Here is a 13901-nt window from a genome sequence, read left to right as displayed (position 1 = left end):
GGGATGGTTTGGCTTGCAAGTCATTCATTAAGTACGGTCCCTCATAGATTAGATATATTGCATTGAGATATATTTGATTGTGTTCTTATGTCTAGGAATAAATGTTTATACGGGGTAATGGTTCTAAAGCCTCAGCCAAGCCCTGCGGCCTGGAGGCGGCCCCACCACAGACAGCAGCGAGGTCACTCGAAGGACTCACAACAATTTGGAGCTGAAGGTTCATAATAATAGAGATATTTTTACGCACAAATTTAACACATTAAGACAGGACCATTGTAATTAAACAAATACACCTTTGACATAGCAGTCATGGTCACGTACTATTACATTATCCAATCGTGAATTATTTATATTTATCAGTAAAATTTTATTTAGGTTTCACTAAAATTTACTGTATTTATGTAGGTTACTGAAGCCCATGTAAATAATATGTACCTGTAATACCAAAGGTACCATAAGAGAGAGCCATGTGTAGGTACATACTTACACCCCAACATAGCAAAGAATGGAAAAGAGAATATAGATTATTTATGCATACAAATATGTAGGTACAAATATTTTTTACCTATTAAGGTAGGTAGTGCCCTATGGCCTACTTAGGTATTTAATTTATTAAAATATATAGTAGGTAGCTTAGTATAAGTAGATAAGGTACCTTCCAATACTTATGTGTGTTTAGTAAATAAAAGTACTATTCGGTACAAATCTCAGGTTCAAATTAATCCGCGTCATTTCAACATAGAATGGCATTATGTAGAATATTATTATTATCTCGACTTGTCAGTTCCAATAACTAACATAAATTGTCAGTTCTAATAACAAATAGAAAGATTGTGATAACAATTTATGACATACTTGACTGTATTAACTATCTTTCAGTCCCAGGTGTGTATGATAATTCTCATCTTGATTCTCATTTATTGCAGCCCGAAGCTTGACTTTGGTCAGACACTTATTTTGCGAGTGGACTTAGGCCTCAACTGTCAGTTACCTCCTATCTATCTGATCTACGGATAGATTACTATCTTCTGATCAAAGGCAGTTGTGTTTTTCCAATATAATACCAATCTATTTATTTCGAGCCAAAAAGATAATAAAATATGTTGTAATTACATTAGCAGGTTGACCTTGTGTGGTACAAACTGCGTGTATGAAAACATTGGCCCGGACTATGAATTTAAAATTCATGAAATGATCAATCACATGTGATCGAGATATCGGATCATGCAGCATGAGTCGGCCACGCCGCGCCATCGCCTTGTACTCGCCAATCGCGATCCCGACCGAGTGATAACTACTTATCAATATAATCCTTACTTTTGTTCCGAGGGTTTTTCCTGAAAATCTCCGTAACTAGACATGTTTCTACCTGATTGAGCGTCGCGATAAGCTCTGGTCAGTTCTGTCCCCCGCTGGACCCCCAGCCGGGCCCCCGTGGCCCCCGCCCCCCGTGACGTAACGTTTCGCCTTGTACATACTTGCCAATCGCGATCCCGACCGAGCGATAACTACTTATCAATATAATCCTTACTTTTGTTCCGAGGGTTTTTCCTGAAAATCTCCGTAACTAGACGTTTTTCTCCCTGATGGAGAGTCGCGATAAGCTCTGGTCAGTTCTGTCCCCCGCTGGACCCCAGGCCGGGCCCCCGCGGCCCCCGCTCCCCGTGACGTCACGTCCGCGCCGGCCCCGCGCCACACAGATACAGATATCGCTCCATGTACACATTGCTGATAGCGATAGCTAGTCGCAGCTGTGATAAACATGATACACTTGTTATCGCTATTTATTTACATAAGTAACAAATATTTAGATTGATATAAGCAATTATTGCTTCTTGGCAGCTTCTTGGTCGTCGCCAATACTAAGCTAGCGCGGCAACAGTTTATAAACCGGGAGTTGCATATTTTGATTGAGTCGTAGCAGCGCGGCGGCGGCGGCGGCGGCCGCGACGTGTCAAGTGTCAGCAGCATACGCGCTCTCCACGGGGCTTAAGCGCGCACAACGCACTCGCGACCTTGTACCCAATACCTATAGACCATATTCCCTCGCTAGGCACTAAGCGGTTTATCCCGGCTTTGCCCGCCCGGTCCACTCGTATGTGAAACTATTCCGATATTGCTTTTATTTTTCAAATAAAACGGCGCGATAGATATCTGCCTCACACACATTCATCAGCCAGGTTATTTCAATTCATGATCCCTCTAGCCTCTAAATCTAGATAGATGTATTTATACATTCTAACTTCTTTCTATAATCAATGTTTTAAAATGCACTTTATACGCCACACTATAATAATAATAATATTATAAAGGCAAAGAGTTGGTGTGTTTATCTGTTACTCTTTGATTATATCAAAACTGTAACTTTTTCACGCAAAAGATGTCTATGCTTCAAAATAACACATATAGTGCCACAAACTTATCTGTTCCGGTGAGAGCGAACTAAATTGATCCATATCTCATTACTTACTTATGAATTGTATATTGTAAAAGATTAGATGGGTTTATTAACACCGCAAGAGCGAATTAACAATACGCGCCAACTTAAAATCTTATAGAATTAAGAAATATTAGAAATTTATGTGAGCTGTCACCGGAACAGATAAGTTTGTGGCACTGTACTTAGACTAGTTTTATCCCGTTTTATCCCCGGGAAACGGGATAAGTTTTTTAGCCTTGCACTTGTAGTTTTACTTACAGTTAATGTGGGAGCCACAAGTTGTAGCTATTAGAATGATGTCTTTATTAAATTTGATTTTATATTATTTTCCTTTTAGTCGAAACTCAACCCCATCTTGATCCTAGAGTAGCATCGTAGGTATGCAGTTCTAATTGAAACAGTAGCTCGGACATGCAACTAATATTCAATTACAGCTCTTATCAGCCATAATCCCGCCGATAGCGCGCGCGGCCGCGGCGGCGCTCAATCATCATTACTGTAATAATGCATGACACAGTATTACTTCGGATACAGATCTGCAGACTGCAGCGAGGAGGAAGGAAGTTTGCAAGAATCCTTCAGGATACAATGAATATTGCTATGACCATGTCTGGGTGTGTGCTGTGGTTTGTCACACCCGTAGGTACTTTCCCTAAATTTTTGAAACAGTGACTTAGTTTTTTATTTTAACACTTTTTTTTAGTATCGTAGGTACAGCTTATTTTAAGATTAGATTGTTACAGACGCTTTACAATTCTAGCATTGGTTCAAAGGATGTGATTTATTTAACGGGGGTCGCACGGGGACGCCGGGGCACGGGGGCGCGGGGGGACAGGGGCGCGGGGGCACTATGCAACTGCGTCCGTAGTTTCTGCCTCCCCTGCTATATACGACTCTACTTTTATCTACCCCTTTTTACTCATTCTCTACGGAGATATCAATCTTGGACTTATAATTAACACATCTTAGCTTTTATAACAAAACAAAATAACAAAAAAAATTGATCAGGGGATATGATCCCTTACATACGCCCGGCTGACTCTTGACTACTCGATAGTGGTTATCTGACATGCTTTTCCAATGATTTCAAATGATTTCAAAGTGATTTGCCTTCCAGAAAAAGTCACCCGCGCGCTGGCTCTTATTGAAACAAATTATGATGGATATATGAGATTTTAGGGCCAACGTGAGGGTGCCATTTTTTCTTGAGCGGTTGGGCCTATCGCTACGCTAGTATAAATAAATAAAATAAATATGTGAGGACATTTCACACACGGCCATCCGACCCCAAGCTAGGCAGAACTTGTGTTATGGGTGTCGGACAGCTGATATATCTACACAAATACATAGATAGATAGATAGATAGTAATATGTAAGTCAATGGTCTTGTTTCACCGCAACTGGCTGTGCATGTCGCCGACTGCCCGGGTGATACACCTAGACAAATAGAAGGTACAGGTGATATGGTACTCGAGATCGAGGAGGCTCAGCAATTGTTTTTATAGGTTATATTAATATATTTCAATATACCTTTGGTATTAAATACTTATTTCAGATCATCATCACGACCCATCACGTCCCCACTGCTGGGGCACGGGTCTCCTACCAATGAAGGAAGGGTTACCACGCTGGCCTAGTGCGGGTTGCTGGTATTTCAGATAGTTTGCGTAATTAATCTCAGAAACAACTTTCATTCAAATTCCACATTATTCCTTATTTGATCACAAAATATTTATTAAGAGATAAACCATTACTCAGATAAAATTTATGTTAAATGCTATAATAAATAATACAATCATTCCATGCCATACGCCATACATCTAATGTGTAGATCTGCATCAGTGATAATGATAAATCATAATCATTATTGTATAATCTACATTATATAGTGCTACGCAGACACGTAGCGCCGCTAGGCTACGCGGCTACAGCGTAGCAGGCTCTGTGCTACGGATCTGCGTAGCAGGCTCTGTGCTACGGATCTGCGTAGCAGGCTCTGTGCTACGGAGCGGCGTAGCAGGCTCTGAGCTACGGAGCGGCGTAGCAGGCTCTGAGCTACGGAGCGGCGTAGCAGGCTCTGAGCTACGGAGCGGCGTAGCAACACCTATCAAATAGTTTTATCTAAATTATCCTCCAAGTGTTATCATTTTTCATAGATCATTATTTATTATCTACTGATAGTTTGATTTGTGTGCTTACTTTTAGATATGGGTTATGGTCTAATTCTCCTAACACAGAAAAATAAAGCACCACACTACCAACCTGTTAAACAAAACTTTTCGTCGTGTAAACTTTAACAATTTGAAAGTACCGGCACACTTTAGTTCACAACACTGCACGTATCGTGGTTCCCGCGAAGTCTGCCGAGGGAGCGGCGGCGACGGTCGGGAGCGCGCGTCCCGGGCGAGCGCGAGGCGGGACTGCCGGCTGGGCGCGCGGGGGCGGGGAGCGGGGAGCGGGGGGCGGGGAGCCGGGAGCGGGGAGCGGGGCGCGGGGGAGGGGGGGAGGACTCGGGACTCAAGAGTTTACACATCATATTCATGACTCAACAAATCGGGTGCGGGACAGATGACCGACTCGACTGCAGAGACTTGACCAAGCTGTGACTCTAAGTTTGCTATCGCCCGGAATCCCCACGGAACTATTTTTTTGGCGAAGCAAAGCTCGTGTGCGTAAGCTAGTTTTTTTATAATAGCATAAACTATCAGACTCTGAGGTCGGAGTGATTGTGAGTGAGTGGTGTAATGCTTAAATAAAAGCAACATAAAATATAATAAACATAACTGCCGTAATTGACTTTTATTTAATACTACAACTCCATTTAACGAATTGTAATGCAGCGAAGTCATTGTCATAATAGCTGAGGGGTCGCTGTGTCAATGCGCCTAGAACGAATGCATTCCCAAAATCAAGTTGTAATTTATCATTTTCGCCATATCGTTATTATTTAGTACATACGTACCTAATTCCTGCGGCGACGTGGGGGCACAAAATAATTAAATGCTTACGAATAAAACTAGAGCCATTATTTACATATTAGTTTTTTATGAAAGTAGGAACATCAAGACACTGGTTTAGAGTTATAGACGCGCCACTTACATTCATCATCCAAGGTCTGATTTTGAGGCCGGGATTTGAATCCAAGACCCTCCTAGGCATTAAAGTCGGTGCTCTGACCACCTCCATGCACTAGCGCCTCGCAATATGCAATCATGGGCGCAGGCGGCGGCGGCGGCCTCGCCTCTCCGACGAGGCTATGTGGCAATTTGGCATTGAATCTAGAAGATTAATGATTACATAAATACATAAAGATAGGTTGCTTAATTTAAGATCCTACCAGGTTCATTCTGCTCATCGTACAACCCTTTATAAAAAAATCTGATAAAAAAAGAAACAAAATCATCCTCAGTGTTATACTTTGATAGCGTGTGTAACGGATGATGGGCCCTACTAGTAAGTACAGTACGTTCATCTACAGTAGTAGATGAACGAAAATGACCCTCTTATGTTTTCAAGGAATCCATCATGAAACCATCAAATACACCATATTCACTTGTACTTTCACAACTGGAGTTCCTAGCCCCTGCTCTTCTCCGAGCGCTTCGTAAGAAAACAGTTAACAATAGCGCATCTATTTATTAATAATATACAAATATTAATATTTCATCAGTAAGTAAATATCATAGCGCCATAGGATATCATTGATAAGAATAGACGACACGACACTAGAAAAAACGCTAAATATACTTTTATTGCTACCATTTGAAATAAAACTGTGCGATCAAACTTGGTACAGATTCCTAGCAATTGATCCCGTGAAGGTATTTAGAAATTACTGTGCCAAGTATAAAACTTATAAATACTACCTAATAGCCTCAGCTAAAAGTATCCATTCACTAGATAGGTCTGATGATGCAGTGGTGGGTCAGGGCTCGTGGTGGTCGTGGCAGGCGTGGCGGCCCGGGCCCAGGCACGCCGCGTAGCCCATGAGGTGCGGCAGCTGGCTCTGCTCGTACAGTCCCGTGAACACGTGCTGGCCCGGGCCCCGCGCGAACACCGCCACGTCCTCGCCGCCGTGCGTCTCCGAGGCCAGCGGCACCATCGCCGAGCGCTGGTACCAGGGCGACACTGCGGGACAAGGCACGTCACTCGAGAACATTCTACTCATAGTGCTAGGTTATGTGACTGAAGTGTAGGTGGTACTCACGGTAGTCGTCTGCGGAGACGTCGGGGCGGCCGTCTGCGCCGTGCGGGCGGTAGCCGGGCCCGTTGGTGTAGCTGAGCGTGAGGTAGGGCTTGCCGTCGCGGCCGGCGTCGCCCGACAGGCCCAGCACGGGGTTGCCGCGGCGCGAGTAGCCGTTGTACGTCATGACGTGCGCGTGGTCGGCCGTGAGCAGCAGCAGCGTGTCGGGCGCGGCGAGGCGGGCGGCGCGCGCCACCGCCTCGCTCAGCTGCAGCGTCTCCAGCAGCGCCAGGCGCGGCAGGTTGTCGTGGTGCGCGTGGTCGATGCGCCCGCCCTCCACGAACAGGAAGTAGCCGCGCGGGTTGCGCGACAGCCGCGCGATGGCCGCCTCCGTGAGCTCGGCCAGGCTCGGCTCGCGCGCCGCGTCCGCCTCCGCGTGGTACTGCATGTGCGAGCTCTCGAACAGCCCCAGCAGGTAGTCGTCGTCCGCGGGCGCCGCCAGCAGCCCCGCGCGGTCCCACACGTAGCTGTGCGACGCGTTGCGCGCCCGCTTGTCCGCGCGCCACTCGCCCACCAGGTCGCGCCCGTCCAGGCGCCGCCCGCGCGCGCCCTCCTCGTCCACGGTGCTGTTGGGCAGGAACTCGCGCCGCCCGCCGCCCAGGATCACCTTGAGCCGGTTGCCGGGGAACGAGTGCACGAGCTGGTGCGCGATGTCGGCCTGCGCGCCGTGCTCGCGGCGGCACTCGGCGGGGATGTCGGCGTCGCTCTCCCAGTCGCGCTCGGCGGAGTGCGCGTACACGCCGGCGGGCGACGCGTGCGTGACGCGCGTGGTGGTAACGAGTCCGGCGGAGCGGCCGGCGGCCAGCGCCCAAGCGGCCAGCGACTGCACCTGCAGCGCGGGGTCGGCGGCGGCGGCGCACGCCCCGCGCGGCACGCCGCCCGACACGCCGACGGTGCCGAGGTTGCCCTTGGAGCCGCACAGGTACGCCGTGGCCGTGCATGCCGAGTCGGGGATCTGCGCGTCCACGCAGTAGGTCTTGGCGAGCCCGGTGACTGGGAAGGTCTCGAAGGCGAGGCGCGCCTCCTCGCCGGGCCGGCCCTGCAGCTGCCCCTGCAGCGCGCGCGCCGCCGCCAGCGTGGGCACCGACAGCCCGTCGCCCAGGAACATGATGACGCTGCGCGCCGCGCGCGGGGGCTCCGGGGCCGCGAGCCTCGCCGCCAGCGCCGCCTGCGCCTCCGCGTGCCAGTAGTCGGCGCGCCGCTCGGCGGGGCCGGGCTCGGGCGCGCCCGCGTCGTCGCCGGAGCGGAGTTGCGCTGCGCCAGACGGGTGGTAGCCGTCCGCATCTGAATATACATGTATTACTGTTAGCTATAACATAATTATAAATTTTACTAAATGATTAAATTTTATGCTCAAAAGACTTACTTAATAGGGAATATGCATGTATTTTTTTTATATTCGTATCCGATAGTTTCACATCGCCTTATTATAGTAAAAAAAATTCAACGCCAAAAAAAGTAATTGAAGGTATTTTAAGGAAAGTAAAAAAGTTCCTACCTGAGTGGTCTAAAGTGGCGGAGGATCGTGATCGTGGGACCAAATATAAAAAGGCCTTTGCCCAGCAGTAGGACACAAATCTGGCTATTTACAAAAAAAAAATATAACCGACACGTCCACTATAAACGCCCAAAACTTTGTGTGAAGAAATGTGACGTCATCGTCGACGTTTCACGGCTCAGAATAATGAGTCCCACCAGTCGCGCCGACGCTTAGTTCTATGGGCATAGACTGCGCAGGGCAAATGTTGGCGGCATTTAAGCCTATTTGATGAGACGACAGTTGGTGCAGGCATGTCTTCCGTATGTCCGATGAGAGGCTGGCCAAGCGTGTGCTCTATTCGGAGCTCCGAGATGGCAAACGGAAACAAGGTGGCCAGTTTCTTCGATATAAAGACTTGTTGAAGAGGCACATGAAGAGCTGCAATATAGCACCAGAGAACTGAGAGAAGTGCGCCGCCGAGAGGCCTGAATGGAGACGCCGGGTTCAGACAAATGTTTTCACGTTTGAAGAAAAAAGACGTAAAGATCTCGACACTAAGCGAGATCAGCTGAAGGCCCGACCACCTGCGGCTGTAACATATTATAATTATGAGAATGGAGTTTTGAAGTGTGGTATATGCGGACGAACTTTTACCGCCAAGATTGGCTATTTTACCCACACAAGGGCACACAAGCGAAGCCTAAGTAACAAGCAGCAGTCGCCGTAGCCGCATCGGCAAGGACGACGTCATCATTATGGATTGACATATCGTCACATCCGCTCTAAGATAATCCGTCACGTTTCAAAGATTTAAAGTTACCGAAGTTTTTTTGTACTTTTCAACTGCTCAAAAATGAAATTTAATCAAAAATATTGATGGAGGCATAATAAAGTTCTGAATAACAAAATTTATTAAAAATTATATTTGACCTTTATTTGAATCACTTGCATATTCCCTATTGTCACTCTAGCTAGGATATGTAAAAGCGGCATCATATTATGTGATCACGATCAGATATTGTGGTAGCAGTAATATAAGTATGTTCTCACCGCGCGGGGCTGCGGCGGCGGCGGCGGCGGCGGCCAGTAGAAGTACGAGCAGCTTCATCTCACAACGCTGTCTCTACACTGACTAGCATTGAATCTCCGTATCTGCAAATACCCAGGTATCATACCTGTCATAGATAGGTAATTTGAAACTTCTTCTCAAATAAAAATATCTTAAGATAAGCCCAAATAACCATTTCCTACATTCGATAAAACATTTAAGATAGGTCAAAAAATTATAATATAATCCACCAATTATGCACCCTAATAAATTAGTTAATCCAACATATTCGGCTCAGGTTACAATCATGAAACTTGGCACGTAGCTTCCTTAGGTAGTGAAGGCGAGCATGAGCACTAAGAAAGGATTTTCAGAAAATGTACCTCTTAATTAATAAATAAAAATAAAATAAAAAAATAAAAATAGCCTTTATTCCCTTTTTAACACAAAAAGTTTACAGCTTATATTTATATAAGATTTTACCTAATTTTAACTTGCTAACATTAGTTAGTTATCATGCATATTTATAAAGTTTAAAATAGTATTCATTTTAATATTGACTTGCAAAGTTTATATCTTATATTTATAGTATTTTACATAATTTTAGCTTGCTTTAGTTAACATGCATAATTATAAAGTTAAATTAGTATTTAATATTTCAGTATTTTATTCATTATGATATTATTTTATTATAATAGCTAATATAATTGTGTTTTAAAACATTGTAATAATTCAATTGTATTATAACTTTTTCCTTAATCTAGGGGTACCCATTGTTGGGTATAGGCCTCCTCTATAGACTTCCATTTTTCTCTATCTAGGGCATGTCGAGTCCAGATCTTTCCTCCTACAGCCTCTATGTCATCGCTCCATCTTCTTCGTGGTCTGCCCGGGCCTCTCATACCATCTTGAGGGTACCAGCTCACTACTTTTTCACTCCATCTGTTGTCTTTTTGTCTTGTAGTATGCCCGGCCCATTGCCATTTCAATTTTGCCATAGTTTTCAAAGCGTCTGTAATTTTAGTTTTCTCGCGTATCTTCGTACTTGGCACCTTGTCCTTGAGTTTGAGCCCCAACATGCTTCTTTCTGCGGATCTTTGGAATGTCCTCACTTTTTTAAAATTGACTTAGTAGGTGCCCATGTTTGACACCCATACGTGAGAGTAGGTAGAATGTGTGAGTCCATTACTTTCTTTTTTATGTGTATTAATAGGAGATGATTATTATTATTAAACTCTTTATTGAACAAAATAAATTGTTACAAAGGCGAACTTAATGCTAGCAGCATTTTCTACCAGTTAACCTTTGGTGATGTTGAAAAAGTGATTGGTAGTGCTTACGATAGAAGATGGTCTAAATTGAGTACCTAACCAAAATATTAATATAACTATACCTATACAATATAAGTAAATAATTATATACATGATACATACATACATTCATACATACATTACATACATACACATATACATACATAAACTTAAAATTACTAACTAGATGATAGTTTTGTATGAAAGTCATTTCATTTCATGTTAAACTTAGGATCTTCAAATTTTGGATTTAGGCTGGAGATAGTAAATTAGATACTAAACATCCTCCATTGTTACTCACTATCCCATCTTCTAGCATGGCTTACCTTCGACCACGTAATAAGACCCGACATAATATTTTGTATAAAGCAGACTATACCAACATTACTGAACTCTATGAAATTGATTGGCTTAGCCGAAGCTACGGATATAGAGCAAATCAGAGGCGTCCACAACTTGATTCGGCGCTTGATACAATACGCAGATACGGTACGATGATCGGATACGGTGATAGGATCGTACAAAGAATGCATGTCTGGACCTGGTTTAAATGGCTCCCATGGTAAAACTGTTAAATGAAAAAAAAGACAAAAGTTTCCAAAGTACAACAACCGTCGTGATAAATGTGAATTTGACTTGATAAGATACCAGTGTCACAAATTAACAGCAAAATGTTACCGTACTTATAGATCAAAGTTGGAACAAAACATTCGGCATGACTGTCTTCCAGCTGAAATTAAAAACGATGGCTCTATTGCTGACACCGGTCCTGATATTGCAAATCTTCTTATTTTTTATCAGTTTACACAGTCAATTCTAATATTTCTAATACTACACGAAATAATAAGAACAGTCCACCTTCATTAACATTCACTTTTTTAAACATATATTACCAAAATGTCAACGGTTTAAGAACTAAAACTTCTAATTTTCTGTGTAATCTTAGTGTAAGTTCCTACGATATTATAATTCTAACCGAGACTAAATTAAATGATAGTATTATAACTAATGAGTTATTTGATGACAGGTACATAGTTTATCGGCGAGATAGAGACCTTAGTACTACTTCTAAACTTGATGGAGGGGGAGTTATCATAGCTGTGTCCAAAAAAATTAAATCGAAACGCAATCTTCTTTGGGAAAGCAGTTGCGAAGACATTTGGGTCACTATTGAATATCCTGTTACCAAAACATCTCATAAGTTTAATATATGTGCAATATATTTACCTCCGCCTGTAACATCCAAAAATCTTGATTCTTTCTTGGGTAATTGTAACAGAGTCTGTGAAATTACTAAGGATTTATGCTGCATCGTTGGTGATTTCAATTTAAGTTATATCGCATGGCAAGACCCTAACACATGTCCAAAGACTAATATGGAATCAAATCTTAAATCTTTTTTACTAATGAATGATCTTGCACAACACAATAACGTAACCAACAAAAATAACAATATCCTAGATTTAGTTTTAGCCGAAAAGTTAATCTGTGAAGTATGTCCTGCCGCGGATATTCTGTCTAAAGTAGATCTGCTACATCCTCCGATTGAAATTCACTTAAAATCTAAACACACAAAAACGCTGCCCTACAATAAACAACAAAAGCAACTTAATTTTCATAAAGCGGATTATGCGGCAATTAACGAATTTTTGGAGGGTATTCCGTTTAAACAACATTTTGATAATTTAGACGTTGATGATATGGTGGATTACTTATATAAACAAATCTGGGAATCTATTAACCAGTATGTACCATATAAACATAATAAGAAATCTAAATATCCTCCTTGGTTTAATAGATGCCTCATAAACATGCTAAAAGAAAAAAATAATATAAGAATACGATTTAAAACCTACAAGAACCCTCTAGACAAAATATCATTAAACATAATTAAAAAGCGCTGTGTAAAACAAGCTAAAGACTGCTATAAGGAGTATTTAAAATTAATTGAAGACAGTTTAAAACAAAATCCTAAAGTTTTCTGGTCCCTCGTTAAAGGAAAAAGACAAGGTAAAAGCTCTTATCCTGCGACAATAAGTGATGGGTATGACACAGCCACAAAGGGTGAAGATATATGCGAATATTTTGCTACCTATTTTGCATCAGTATACGATAACTCTCACGCCAACAGGCCGGATAGCGTACTAGATTCTCACAGTGATAGCTTCGGCCTAATGCAAACTAATATTAAATTAGTACTACTAGTTTTCATAAAAAACTGCGCTAGTAGCCTAGCCTTACCACTATGTTTAATATTTAATAAATCATTTGAAAGTGGAACGGTGCCCTCTAGGTGGAAAACAGCTAAAGTTGTCCCGATTTTTAAAGGAGGTGAAATTACGTCCGTTAAAGACTACCGCCCAATCTCATTGTTGTGTATATTTGCCAAAATTCTTGAGTCGATTATCAGTCCGGTCATACAAAATCATTGTAAACATTTTTTTACAGAACATCAACATGGCTTCTTGCAGGCCAGGTCCACAGTAACGAACTTGGTTTGTTTTGAAAATTTTCTCTCAGAAAATATAGATTCACATAACCAAGCAGATGTAATTTACACCGATTTCTGCAAGGCATTCGATAAGGTCTCTCATAATGTCCTTCTTTCGAAACTTAAATCGATCGGTTTTTCAGGTTCCATGTTACACTGGATGGAGTCCTACCTGAAAAACCGTAAATTCTACGTCGTGGTAAACGGTTATGAATCATCTACATTCAATATCTCCTCAGGGGTACCACAAGGGTCTCATCTGGGCCCCATTCTGTTTAATGTATTTATTAATAACTTGCCAGATTGTTTTAATCACTCGATCCCATTTCTTTATGCAGATGACCTCAAGATAGCTAGAGTTATAAAATCAAGTAAAGATTCCGAAAAACTACAAGAAGATCTAAATAATTTACTGGTCTGGTGCGAGCGTAATGGTATGCAGCTTAACCCACTAAAATGCTTCTATGTTCATTTTACGCGGAATATTAATGTTATTTTCACAGAATACTTTATAAATAATACTGCACTAAAAAATGTAAACTCAATCAGGGATCTGGGTGTAAACTTCGACAGTAAGCTCACGTTTGTTCCTCACATGGAACAAATGGTAAAAAAAGCATCTCGCATCCTCGGCTTTGTTATTAGAAATTCTAGAGATTTCAAAAATCCTAGCACTAAAATACTTTTGTACAATAGCCTAGTGAGAAGTATTGTTGAATATGCTAGTGTCGTGTGGCGACCTCACTATGCTACGCACATTCTACAGATCGAGCGGTTACAAAAGCGCTTTATGTGGCATCTAGCGTTCTCCGTAGGTAAAGCGAAAAAGTTGAAGTCGTATGACATGAGGCTCAAGCACTTTAAGATGGTCACGCTGGAGAAAAGGAGG

General features: G+C 42.8%; 1 protein-coding gene across 1 annotated transcript; it reads right to left on the bottom strand.

Annotated features, from left to right (window-relative positions):
* Window positions 1-6061: 6061 nt before the first annotated feature.
* LOC119693468 (membrane-bound alkaline phosphatase) lies at window positions 6062-9354 on the bottom strand. Its single transcript, XM_038117031.2, has 3 exons — window positions 9214-9354; window positions 6648-7967; window positions 6062-6568 (listed from the first exon to the last, which is right to left on the bottom strand). Exons 1-3 carry the CDS (start codon window positions 9269-9271, stop codon window positions 6366-6368), a joined length of 1581 nt encoding a protein of 526 aa, XP_037972959.2. The 5' UTR covers window positions 9272-9354; the 3' UTR covers window positions 6062-6365.
* Window positions 9355-13901: the final 4547 nt, after the last annotated feature.

The sequence above is a fragment of the Plutella xylostella genome, chromosome 3, assembly GCF_932276165.1.
Source record: "Plutella xylostella chromosome 3, ilPluXylo3.1, whole genome shotgun sequence".
Lineage (NCBI taxonomy): Eukaryota > Metazoa > Arthropoda > Insecta > Lepidoptera > Plutellidae > Plutella > Plutella xylostella.
This window is presented reverse-complemented; position numbering and strand designations above follow the sequence as displayed.

Coding starts and splice junctions, on each gene's coding strand:
- LOC119693468 (XM_038117031.2), bottom strand. CDS start 9,271: ATGAAGCTGCTCGTACTTCTACTGGCCGCCGCCGCCGCCGCCGCCGCA. Junction 7,968..9,213: donor CGCCGCCGCAGCCCCGCGCG/GTGAGAACATAC, acceptor ATGTATATTCAG/ATGCGGACGGCTACCACCCG. Junction 6,569..6,647: donor CGTCTCCGCAGACGACTACC/GTGAGTACCACC, acceptor CTTGTCCCGCAG/TGTCGCCCTGGTACCAGCGC.